This window comes from Heptranchias perlo, chromosome 41, assembly GCF_035084215.1.
Source record: "Heptranchias perlo isolate sHepPer1 chromosome 41, sHepPer1.hap1, whole genome shotgun sequence".
Taxonomy (NCBI): domain Eukaryota; kingdom Metazoa; phylum Chordata; class Chondrichthyes; order Hexanchiformes; family Hexanchidae; genus Heptranchias; species Heptranchias perlo.
The window spans coordinates 15,320,330-15,333,927 of NC_090365.1; the positions used below are offsets into that span (position 1 = coordinate 15,320,330).

General features: G+C 46.8%; 1 protein-coding gene across 1 annotated transcript in view; it reads left to right on the forward strand.

Moving 5' to 3' along the window:
- LOC137305881 (metastasis-associated protein MTA1-like) overlaps positions 1-13,598 on the forward strand; it is a 90,549-nt gene that overhangs the window by 8,854 nt on the left and 68,097 nt on the right. The window contains exon 3 of the mRNA XM_067974814.1: positions 9,959-10,052. Within this exon, the coding sequence (XP_067830915.1) occupies positions 9,959-10,052 (94 nt within the window). The remainder of the gene's footprint in view (positions 1-9,958; positions 10,053-13,598) is intronic.

Sequence of the window (13,598 nt, forward strand, 5' to 3'; positions counted from 1 at the left end):
GTCCTAAAACTCTCCTTTTCACTATAGACGTACGATCCCCATCCCTCACTAGGATTTCCACATCGTTCACCTGAGGAAGGAGGTAGCCTCCGAAAGCTTGTGAATTTAAAATAAAATTGCTGGACTATAACTTGGTGTTGTAAAATTGTTTACAATTGTCAACCCCAGTCCATCACCGGCATCTCCACATCATCACTAGGATAGCCTGCGATACCACCACTTCTTCCTTGAACAGCAGACCAACCAGTCTCCATCTACCTTCCTCCACCATCTGACTGAACTTGTTCTCACCTTGAATGAGTTTTTCTTTAACTTCACTCACCTCCTCCAGATAAAAGCTATTGTTATGGGAACCCACATGGATCCAAGCTACGTCTATCTTTTTGTAGAATATGTTGAACATTCTTTGTCTCCTCCGGTTCCTACCTAATCTGTTTTTCCTTTACATTGATGGCTGCTTTCTGCTCCTGTCCTGATCTAGAGAATTTCATTCATTTTGCTTCAAATTTCCATCCCTCCCATACCTTTACTTGGTCCAACTTTGACTCTTCCTTTCCCTTCCTGGACTTCTCTATCCCTGGGGCTGGGCTATCCATCGATATCAATTATAAGCCCATTGACTCCCACATCTACCTTGATTATACTTCTTCTCACCCTGCTTCCAGTAAGGACTCCATTCCCATCTCCATTGCACCTGCTCTGATGAGCTTCCAAAATCTCCTTTTTCCTCAGCCGAGGACCCCCCCCCCCCTTCTCCATAGTTCATGGCATCCTCGACAGAGTCCATCCCGTTTTCCGTGCTTCTGCCCTCAGCCCTTCTCCACCCACAGTGGTACAGTCCCCCTTGTACTCATCTTCCACCCCCACCAGCCTCTTCATTCGGCAGATCATTTTCCACCACCACCAACCACATCTTCCCCTCCCTCACCCTCAGCGTTCCAGAAGGACCAATCCCTTTTCCAGCTCCTGATCCCCTTTCCCTGGCACCTTCCCGTGCAAGCGCAGGAGATGCAACACTTGCCCATTCGCCATTGTCCAGGGCCCCAAACATTCCTTGCAGGTGAGACAGTGATTTACTTGTACTTCCCCCACCCTAGCGTACTGTATTCGCTGCTCACAGTGCGATCTCCTCTACACTGAGGAGACCAAATGCAGATCCACTTCCTGTTACTTGCCACTTGAATTCTTTGTCCTACTCCTACTCTGACCTTTGGCCTCCTACACTGTTCCAATGAAGTTCATTGCAAGCTCAGGATCAGCACCTCATCTCGTTACTCAGTAGTTTGTCGCCCCCCCCCCCCCCCCCCCCGGCCTTAACGACGACTTTAAGAACTTCAGACCTTCACTACAGCTCCCATGTTCTCTCCAGCAGTAAGTTCTGGCAGTGCAGGATGTCTGTTTCTGGGGACGGTTTAATGCTAGGGCTAATACATGGGATGTGGTGCTGGTGGGGTGATCTTACACCCTTCGTGTCGACATACTTTTACTTTTACCAGACTCCTGCTCCACTTTGCCAGTTTTTCATAATTCCCATTCTACTTACTGATCCCTTTTTAGCTCTTCTCACCCTTTGTCTTTTATTTCTCTCATTGTGTCTCCTTTTGTCTACTGCGCATATCATTACTGCCCTTTAACCATTTCCTGATTCCCACGTTAGTATTTTACTGGTTGTTCTGTGCCTTTTCCTGTGTGTGCGTGTGTGATTTTTCTCCTTCCTCCATTCCCTTGTTCTGTTCCTTCTTGACTGCTGTTCATCTGTAATATATTTCAGTTCTGAGGAAGGTTTTATACCTGAAACATCAACTGCCTCCTGTTCTCTCCATAGAGGCTGCCTGACCTGCTGAGCACCTCCAGCATTTTCTGGTTTTGTTTTTCTGTTTTTGTTTCATAAATACAGTGATATATACCCTGACAATACAAACCCTATCATACAACTGCATCACATACAACTTCGAAACAAGAGAGTAAACTATTTCTTTCATGTTTATTAAATCAAGAATTTAAACCCATTAAAGACACAAACTAATCGTTCAGTAAATGAAGCGAGAAAGACAAACTTTGATGCAGCACAGAGTTAAGTTTCTTTTCATAAATTGTAGATACAAATGTATATAAATTCTAAATATTCTGCTCTGGTAACAAACTCACTGTGTTAAAATCGAGAGCATGGATTGCCCTGCCCCGTGCCGTCCCGCCCTGCCCCACTGGTTCATTTGGTTAGATTTAGAGTGGACGGGGCTAGGAAATTGTTCGGGGATGAGCTCCGCTGCATCCCTTCCCCCTTTTTTTATATTCGTTCATGGGATTTGGGCATCGCTGGCGAGGCCAGCATTTATTGCCCACCCCTAATTGCCCTTGAGAAGGTGGTGGTGGTTACGGTTCTCCCACAGTGCTGTTAGGTGGGGAGTTCCAGGATTTTGACCCATCGGGATGATTTTCTCATCTGTTTCCCCCTCCCCACGTTCCAGATGGCAGGCCTGGTGGTGTAACACGAGCATGATGTTTCCCATCGTTTGCCCTGATTGAGCGCAGGAGACCAAGACTGCCCGTTATCCCCGGTGTGCAGCGTTTGAAGGTCGGCGGAGGGGTGAAGGAGGTAGTGCTGGCAGCGAGGTCCTGTGTAATGCCTATCCGAACATTGCCATGTACAGGAGACAGGAAGAAGCTACTGAAGTTTTTAAAGTGATACTTGCTGGCAGCTCCAAGGCCGCTAGCACTCCAATGCTCCAGCATACCGTCATTTTTTATGTTCTTTTTTAATTAATTCTCAGGATGTGGGCATTGCTGGCAGGGCTGGCATTACCCATGACTAGTTGCCATTGAGGTGGTGGTGGTGGGCTGCCTTCTTGAACCACCGCACTGTAACGGTTTGATGCAATCGAGTGCCTTGCTGGACCTAGTCAGAGGGCAGTTAAGAGTCGGCCATATTGATGTGGGACTGGAGTCACGTATAGATCAGACTATCCTGAAGGGCACTAGTGAACCAGTTGGATTTTTACAACAATTGGACAGCTTCATGGTCACTTTTACTGGCCTACCACTACAGATTTCCAGCCCTGATTGTGGTTGGAGTCCTTGGTGGAGGCTGTGGAGCCTGCCCCTAGCATATAAATGACCCCATGGCCAGAAAGTCTGCTGGGGTCAGGGGACATAGTCATGATGGGCAGTTTCAGTCCACATGTCATGTGCCCTGACTGGCAAATCCAGGCTAGGGTTCAATGTACAGTGTCAACAAGGATGAAAGGAGCAGGAGCGAAGGTGAGGTAAATCAGGAAATAATTCGATGAAGCCAAGATTGGCTTTTTTTGGCGACTGGAAGGCTGTTTCCAGTGGGGTTCTGCAAGGCTCAGTATTAAGTCCCTTGCTTTTTGTGGTATACATTAATGATTTGGACTTGAATGTGGGGGGGCTTGATCACGAAGTTTGCAGATGATACAAAAATTGGCCGTGTGTGTGAAGAGAAAGCTGTAGACTGCAGGAAGATATCAATAGACTGGTCAGGTGGGCAGAAAAGTGGCAAATGGAATTCAATCCAGGGAAATGTGAGGAGGAGGTCATTTGGGGAGTGCAAACAAGGCAATGGAGTACACAATAAATGGGAGGATACTGAGAGGTGTAGAGGAACAAAGGGACCTTGAAGCAGTCCGAGCCCGCATGCAGCAAGACCTGAACAACATCCAGGCTTGGGCTCATAAGTGGCAAGTAACATTCATGCCAGGCAATGACCATCTCCAACAAGAGAGTGTCTAACCACCTCCCCTTGACATTCAACGGCATTACCATCGCTGAATCCCCCACCATCAACATCCTGGGGGTAACCACTGACCAGAAACTGAACTGGACCAGCCATATAAATACTGTGGCTACAAGAGCAGGTCAGAGGCTGGGTATTCTACGGCACGTGACTCACCTCCTGACTCCCCAAAGCCTTTCCACCATCTACAAGGCACAAGTCAGGAGTGTGATGGAATACTCTCCACTTGCCTGGATGAGTGCAGCTCCAACAACACTCAAGAAGCTCAACACTATCCAGGGCAAAGCAGCCCACTTGATTGGCACCCCATCCACCACCCGAAACATTCATTCCCTTCACCACCGGTGCACCGTGGCTGCAGTGTGTACCATCCACAGGATGCACTGGAGCAACTCGCCAAGGCTTCTTCGACAGTACCTCCCAAACCCGCGACCTCTACCATCTGGAAGGACAAGAGCAGCAGGTACATGGGAACAACACCACCTGCACATTCCCCTCCAAGTCACACACCATCCCGACTTGGAAATATATCGCCGTTCCTTCATCGTCGCTGGGTCAAAATCCTGGAACTCCCTTCCTAACAGCACTGTGGGAGAACCTTCACCACACGGACTGCAGCGGTTCAAGAAGGCGGCTCACCACCAGCTTCTCAAGGGCAATTAGGGATGGGCAATAAATGCTGGCCTTGCCAGTGATGCCCACATCCCATGAACGAATATTAAAAAAAAATCCCTGAAGGGTAGCAGGACAGGTAGATAAGGTGGTTAAAAAGGCATACGGGATACTTTCCTTTATTAGCTGAGGCGTAGAATATAAGAGCAGGGAGGTTACGCTAGAACTGTATAAAACATTGGTTAGGCCACAGCTCGAGTACTTCGCACAGTTCTGGTCACCACAAAGGGATCTGGGGGTCCTCGTGCAAGAAAATCAAAAGGTTAGTATGCAGGTGCAGCAGGTGATCAAGAAGGCCAACGGAATGTTGGCTTTTATTGCTAGGGGGATAGAATATAAAAACAGGGAGGTATTGCTGCAATTATAAGGTATTGGTGAGACCGCACCTGGAATACTGCATACAGTTTTGGTGTCCATACTTAAGAAAAGACATACTTGCTCTCGAGGCAGTACAAAGAAGGTTCACTCGGTTAATTCCGGGGATGAGGGGGTGGACATATGAGGAGAGGTTGAGTAGATTGGGACTCTACTCATTGGAGTTCAGAAGAATGAGAGGCGATCTTATTGAAACATATAAGATTGTGAAGGGGCTTGATCGGGTGGATGCGGTAAGGATGTTCCCAAGGATGGGTGAAACTAGAACTAGGGGGCATAATCTTAGAATAAGGGGCTGCTCTTTCAAAACTGAGATGAGGAGAAACTTCTTCACTCAGAGGGTGGTAGGTCTGTGGAATTTGCTGCCCCAGGAAGCTGTGGAAGCTACATCATTAAATAAATTTAAAACAGAAATAGACAGTTTCCTAGAAGTAAAGGGAATTAGGGGTTACGGGGAGCGGGCAGGAAATTGGGCATGATTTTAGATTTGAGGTTAGGACCAGATCAGCCATGATCTTATTGAATGGCGGAGCAGGCTCGAGGGGCCGATTGGCCTACTCCTGCTCCTATTTCTTATGTTCTTATTACAGGAAAGATGTGATTGCACCAGAGAGGGTACAGTGGAGATTGATGAGGATGTTGCCAGGGCTGGAGAATTTTAGCTATGAGAAAGGATTGGATAAGCTGGGGTTGTTTTCTTTGGAACAAGGGAGGCTGAGCGGAGATTTAATTGAGGTATATAAAATTATGACAGGACTAGATAGAATGGCTAGGGAGGACCTATTTCCCTTAGTAGAGGGGTCAGTGACCAGGGGGCATAGATTTAAAGTAATTGGTAGAAGGATTAGAGGGGAGCTGAGGAGAAATGTTTTCACCCAGAGGGTGGTGGGGGTCTGGAACTCACTGCCTGAAAGGGTGGTAGAGGCAGAAACCATCAACTCATTTTAAAAAGTACCTGGATGAGCACCTGAAGTGTCGTAACCCACAGGGCTACAGACCAAGTGCTGGAAAGTGGGATTAAGCTGGATAGCTCTTTTTTGGCTGGCATGGACATGATGGGCTGAATGGCCTCCTTCTGTGCCATAACTTGCTATGATTCTATAGATTGTCGGAGGAATTTGTGTATACAAATAATGTGGTGCGGTGTTTGTATCACTTGGTAATGTTTTGGGCAGGAGAAGACCATTGGAAAAATCAGATGTTGGGCTGTGTTAAAAGGTTAATATTGAGCGGAATAGTGCAGTAATCCTGTCACTTTATAAACCAATGGTGCGACCGCGCTTAGATTACTGTGTACAGTTCTGGAGCAAAACGGATATTGCAGCTGCTGAAAGGGTACAGAAGAGAGCAACCAGAATGATTGTGGGGATGGAGGGATTGGATTATGAGGAGCCATTATGTAAATTGGGCATGTTCTGACTGGAAAAGAGAAGGTTGAGAGGTGATGTGATTGCTGTTTTTAGGATTCTAAAGGGACTAGATAATGTCGACCATGACCAGCTGTTTCACCCTGTCCAGAACAGTAGAACCACGACCTGTGCTTGAAGGGGGCTAAATTCAAAATTAATCTGGGGAAGCCATGTTTCAGTGAGTGAGTGGTCAATCTATGGAGCAGACTCCCTCAGGAGACGGTGGAAGCAGTTAGCATTGATTCATTCAAATGCAAATTCGATAATTTCTTTCAGAAAATAACATTTCAGGATACAGTGTATGAGGAATTTGAGGCATGACGTGGTAAGTGGAGCAAGCTGGGAAGGATAAAGGTGACTTTGGACCTATGGTTCCCAAAGCTCTCCACGACTGGGGGTTTCCTCGGGTCATTTCTGGGTCTGTTGTAGACTCAATGATAGAGATTGATTGCTATGATTAGTCAACAACTCCATTGTCATTGTGTCAGGCGACTACCAGGATGGTAAAAGACAAACTAGATGGACCTTGGTCTTCTCTCGTCTAGCAAGTCCTATGTTTCTATGTAAGAAGCAACAAACACATGCGAGAGTGGAAGTAGAATGACCAGTCAGGATAAAAGGAGATGGTTAAATGGGTGAAGTGATTTTAGCATGAGACGCTAGGAAGAAGCATGATTGAAGAAATTAAGGATATTTGAGAGGTGCAGAGAATGTGAGAATAGCTGAGCTGAGGTGGTGGGGAAAAACAGGTCTGATATGGAAACAGGAGAAGTTGGAAAATGAACAGGATCCAGCACCTTGAGAGAAAAATGCCAGATGGTGGTGAGGGAAATGGGTGATGGTGAGGACTAGGGGCACCTTACCACTGAGGGTTGAGAGCAGAGAAGTGACACAGAATTGGTTGAGGGGCCTGTTTCACAGCAGAAGGGAATTCTCAGCTGAGGGAAAAGAAGGGCATTTTAGAAGCTGTGGCGTGAAAGGTGGCAACATCAGAGCAGGTGCGATGGAGAAACTGGGAGAAGGTTATGGGGTCCTTACATGAAGCCGCTGGGAAGAAGTATAATGCAGGCAGTTGTGGGAGTCGATGGACTTGTACTAGGTATCCGTGGACAGCCTATCCCCGGAGGTAGAAGGAAGTCCAAGAAGGGAATAACAACAGCTTGCATTTATGTAGTGCCTTTAATATGGAAAAACATCCCAAGGTGCTTCACAGATAAAAATGGACGCTGCGCCAAAGAAGAAGGTATTAGGTGGAGTGAATAAAAGCTTGGTCAAAAAGGTGGGTTTTAAGGAGGCCTTAAAGGAGGATAATGAAATGGCGAGTCGGGAGTGTTCGTGGGCGGGGGGGGGGGGGTATTTCCTGTGGGGCCTGGATAGCTGGAGGCATGGCTACCAGTGGTGGGGTGAATGGGCAGATGCACAAAAGACTAGTCAGAGGAACAAAGAGTTTGTGGGGATTGAAGGTCTGAGGATGTTAGAGATGGGGGTGGGGGAAAGGCTGCGAAGGGATTTCAACCGAAGTAAGAGAATTTAAAGTCGGAGGCATTGGGAGTCTGGAAACCAATGTACGTCAGCAAGGACGGGGATGATAGATGAACGGGAGTTGGTGTGGGATAGGTTGCGGGTAGCAGAGTTTGGGATGAGCTGAAGTTTACAGAGAGTGTGGAGGATGAGAGGCTGGCCAGGAGAACATTGGAATAGTCAAGTCTGGAGGTAGCAAAGCATGGATAAGGGTTTCAGTGGCAGATGGGCTGGACCGAGTCAGATGATGTTATGGAGATGGAAGTAGATAGTCTTTGATGGAGGGGATAGAGGCTGGAAGCTCAGCTCAGGGTCAAATAGGATACCGAGATAGTTCTGGTTCAGCCTCAGACAGTGGCTGGGGAGGAGAATGGAATCAGTGGTAAGTATATGGAGCTTGTGGCCAAAGATGATGGCATCAGACTTCCAAATGTTTAACTGGAGAAAATTGCAGTTCCACACTGTGGAGTCTTGTTTCCTTTGATTTGTGATACTAAGGGTTTGAGTTTGCTCTCCCATATACTCCCCTCTCAACTCGAGCCTCTCTTACCCCCTGCCACCTTTCATTGGTAAAAACAATTGTCCCTACCCTCAGATCCCAATTCCCAGTGACTACATTTCAAAAGTACTTCATTGGCAGTAAAGTGTTTTGGAATGCCCTGAGGTCGTGAAAGGCAAGTCTGTCGTCTTTGGGGAGAAAACTGGATATAAGTCAAGCAGTCTGACAACGCAGAGACATTGTAGGGGTTGAGAGGTTGTGCAGAGGTGGAGCTGGGTGTTGTCTGTGAGAGAAGAGTCAGAGATGGACAATGTGAACGTGAGGGATGGGAGAAATTGTGAGCGTAGTTAATGCAAGAGCAGGAAGTAGCACTGGCACAGTCACACCAATGTCACGGAGAAAGAAGTGAAGGAAGGGCAATGAGTAGAATTGGAACAAATGAGTGTTCACTGTATCCTATAATAAGACAGACATAGGACCCATGCAAGTTAATGTAGTGACACCTTTTATCTGGAGGAAATGAATGGAGTTGAAGGAGAAGTTGTTGAAGGTGAGAACAAGTTCAGCCATGTGGAGAAGGTTGGTGACTGGTTGGGCCGCTGTTCAAGGAAGAAGCGAAGAGCCCACATGCTGTCCTGGTGAGGGTTGGAGGTGTAGAGGGACCGTTTGGCCATTGTAAAAAGGAGATCGAGGTAGAAAACGAGCATTCATTAAAGTGGCAGAGTGTGTCAGAAGAGTCACGGATGTAGGTGGGTAGGGACTGGACAGTGGAGGTGGGGAAATAGTCAGGATAATTGGAAAACTCATACTGGCTCTCATTGATCAATCTATACCCTTGCAGGGAACCCTTCATTACCTCTCATCAAAGTCTGGTGTTCTTTCCTCTCAGTTGAGGTCGGGTTCACAAGTCTGTAATTTGAGGATTCATCCCTTGCCCCTTTTTTAAAGATGGGATCATATTTCCTCATTTCCAATCCATTGGGAAGTAGCCTAATTCCAGTGCATTTTAAGGGGATGGATATTGCCGGAACTTTGTTTCCTTTCTGATTTGTGATCCGAAGGGTTTGAGTCTGCTCTCCCACACATACTCCCTGCTCAACTTGAGCCTCTCTACCCGCCCCCCCCCACCCACTTTCAATGGTGAAAGCAATTGTCAAAGAATCATTTAGTAATTCCCTGCCCTCCGATCCCACCTCCCCACTGCCACTGAGATTTTAGTGACTGGGTAATGCTGGTTGTGTCTTCTTGAATAGTGATCAACACAAAGCAGTGTTCTGTCCATCCAAACTTTGACTGTGTCTGGAGCCGTATAACAGTACGATGAAGTGCTGCATGGTACAGGTCTGGCACTGGTGGCAGTGATTTGAGGAGATGAATTAATAGCATTCAGGCAAGGAGTAAAGAACCGTCCCATCTCTAGCACATTGGTACCATTATGCTAAATAATCCCAGTGGCAACACTGCCAGTGCCAAAGTAAAGATGTACTAAGGAAAACGCCCATCGATTGAGAAGGTTGGAGATATTTAGGAGTCAGTGGCGATAAATCACAGGTGTTTGAGTTTCAAATTCTACGTGTGAAATATTGCCATATTCGGACTCCATGTGACCTGCTCTGTTAACAAATACTTTGTATTGTAGAGTTCAGCGTCAGCATGCTCTGCTAGTTTTGAATGTAGTAAGTACGCTGTAAATAATAGACGTCTTGTGTGTGTTTTCACCAATTACAGACTGCGAATGGCAATGTTGAAGCAAAAGTGGTTTGTTTCTACAGAAGGCGAGATATACCGAGCAGCCTTATCGGACTGGCAGACAAACATGCAAGTAAGTTTTTTTGCTGGCTTGTTGGATCCTTGCTCGTGTCCTGCTTTTTATTCTTAGTGAGAAAAGGGGCAGTGTTTTCGTACCAAACTAAAGGTTCTTTTCACCTCTTTGAATTTTTATTTAATCTCCACTTGTTCATTGGAAGTGAAGAGCCGAGTGATTGTTGGGGATGGAGGGAGGCAGGAATCAGGTACCTTTGTCCAAACAAAGCATGTTGAGTGGGTAGTTTCAAGTGTTATCATTTTGAATTGGGCACTTTTCACCCAAACTTGCTATTCTGGTGCAGTTGTTGTGCTGGTGTTTGGCAGTGTGTAATGGCGTGTTGGGCTGGAGCTCACCCCTGCGATTCTCCATGTAGTCTGTGCCCATTCTCAGCATCAGAAGGTCATTGCAGAAGTTAGTGAAAAAACGGTGGGATATTGACTGGCAGAGGCCTCCGAACTGGGCAATGGGACAAGGGTGATGGGAGAGAAAAATTTAGTACAGGCAGTGGTAAGATGATGATATTTTTCATTGTGTTTTAGCGTGGAATGTGATGGCTGATAAATTCTCTTATAATGCAGCTGCTCATAATGAACGTCTGACTTTAATGTTACTAATGGCCAGTGATGTGCTGGGTGTGCTTGACTTGGTAATCTTATTATACCGTCTGTCTGTGTCTTTCCCTATCTCTCACTCTCTTGTGTGCATTTCTCTTTATCTCTGACTCTCAGCAATTCTTTCTTTGTCTCTCTCTGCCTCGTCCGCCCTGCCCGCTCCCCAACATCCCCCCCCCCCCCTCCAACCAGCTCGTGCCCACCGGCAAGCACCCTCCACCTGGCTCGCGTCCCTTGGGTTCCTCTCGCACCCCATGGCCCCTGCCTGCCTTGCGTGCCCTGCCCCCCACCCCACCCCAACCATCTGCAGCTAGACGTTTGACATTTTGTATTAAAGTTCCAAAACTCTCTTGTGTGACTGATGGCACACGACATTGAAGTGTAAAACCCAGGCAGATCCACCTTCCAACACAATCATGTCCACAGTCTACCAATTGCATATGATCTGGAATAGAGATTCAGTTGGTTATAATCCAGATTGAATTGAAGTGTTGGTAAACTGGGCTCCAGGGGAGGAAATTGGAAACCAGAATTGTTAGAGGTGGCATGAGTAGAACTAGAATATGTTCGCCTGCAACAATGTGGGCTTGGCTTGATTAGAACAAGAAGAAAGAACAGCGCCTTTCATAACCTCAGTACAGCCAGTGAAGTACTTTTGAAGTGTAGACACTGTTGTGATGTCATGAAATGCGGCAGCAAAATTGTGCACAGCAAGCTCCCACAAACATCAATGTGTTAATGACCAGACAAACTGTCTGTGATGTTGGTTGAGAGATAAATATTGGCCAGGACACCTTTTTGAATAATGCCGTGGGATCTTTTATGCCCACCTGAGGGGGCAGACAGCACCTCTGTTTAACATCTCATCCGAAAGACAGCACCTCCGACAGGGTAGCACTCCCTCAGTACTGCACTGAGTACCTTGTGACTCAGGCAAGCGTGCTACCATAGCCGTGGCTGACACCTTGACGACAACGAGGAGAAGGATTCACAGATGGAATTGTGTAGGTAACAGGAATGCAGGCTGCGGAATCGGAGTTGAGCAGGTGATGGTCATGATGTCAGCATTCTTGGATGCGATTTCCTGCTGATTATTGACTTTGTGATTAAATAATAATACAATGCTGGATATGCACAGCAGCTCCATCAACATCAAAGAAAGTTTTGAAAGGTCTCCACCCAACATGCTAACCTGTAATTTCTCTTTCTAGATATTGATAGGCCTGCTGTGCCTATCCAGCATTTCCAGTTTCTATTTCAGATTTCCAGCATTCACCTTTAACCCTGCCCGGTCTTTGTTTAGTTTAATTCCTCTGTTTTGACTTTAGTAGAACGCTAATGGTTTCGTGCACTCCTGTCATTGTAGGATGCTTTCATCACCTCAAGGATGGTGGATTCAGCGGTAATATGGGAGTTGCTCCGAATGTCATTACTTTTCGAGCTGGTATTGGTGCTTGCATTTAGCGGAAATGTGATCATTCTCCGATGTGGGCTTTACTCCTCGTTTTCGCCCCTCGTCTCCTCCCGAGGGTGTTGTCTGTTACTGGGTATGGTTCTTCACTTGGCCATTCTTCACGCATGAGCCTGAAAAAAGCCTGTTGGCGGCTGTTCAACTGCGGAGGGCATGCCAGCCAAGGCAAATATTGCCCGCACCTGACACCACACGTGTACTTTCAGGAGAGAATCACCATTTAGCGACCGGGTGACGGAACCCTGGCTTTACCCAGGGGGATACACAGATCACTTATAGCAGCCCGACTGCAGTCACGTACCAGTAATTGGACCTGGGCGCCTCTGTTCTGGCTGGCTGTGGTACACATTGCCTTTACCAGCTGAGTCTAATGACTTTGGAAAGGAAATGGGCTGATGTGAACCAGTTGTAAAAGTGCCTGTTCCGTTGTGCTTGGAGCTACAACAGGCGATTTTGCTGAACTGTGGGCATTTTATGCGAGGAGCTCTTGGAAGTGGGATCGGGGGAGGGTTTGTAACCAGCTCTGGCTGCGGAGATGACTTTTGTTTCTTGGAAGTTAGCTGAGAATGTGAAGGGGCAAGAGATGAATAAAATCTCACCCAAGTTCAAGTGAGCATTTCTTCGGCGAAGCTGAAGCAGCCTAGGATTATATGTGTGCGGCACAGTCGCTGTCATACCCTGCACAATTTAACCAAAGAAAAGCAGCCTGCCAAGTTTTGTGTGCGGGATCCCTGTAACAACGGCTAGTGCAGTGAGCTTCCTGCCAGATCTGCTTATCAGCATGGTAATGACTTCCATAGGACAGAGCTGGAGCCCAGGCTGGGTCACGTGATGCAGTGCCTGCCCTGGGGCTACACAGCAGCATGTTTACCTGCCAGCTACCATTTTGTGCTGTCTTTAGTGCTATGCTGACAAATGAAAGGAGATGAGGATCGTTAATGGATGCCGTCGAATCGAATATTTAGCATTTCATCAGCTGTGGTTTCTGTGAAGCCCCAATTCTCAGATCTTTCTATGAAAATCCAGATCCTCTTCAACTGCCCATATTTCCACACTTTGTTTTTTAAAAAGAAGCTTGCATGTTTTGGGTCGGATTTAACCCCGTGAACTCCAGATCTCCCTGGTTTGGGCATTGCAGCTTCTTGTGCTCTTGATGTGGAGATTCCGGTGATGGACTGGGGTGGACAAGTGTAAGCAATCTTACAACACCAGGTTATAGTCCAACAGTTTTATTTGAAAATCACAAGCTTTCGGAGCTTTCCTCCTTCGAAAGAGGTAAGCTCCGAAAGCTTGTGATTTTCAAATAAAACTGTTGGACTATAACCTGGTGTTGTAAGATTGCTTACACTTGTGCTCTTGCACCATATACAGTGGGCCCCGGTGTTTCAGGTTGAAGTTGCTCCCTAGACTAGTGACTGCATGTTGTGACTTCAGGGCTGATTTAAGATTTGTACAGTTCTGCCGCTGTTGTGTCTTGAT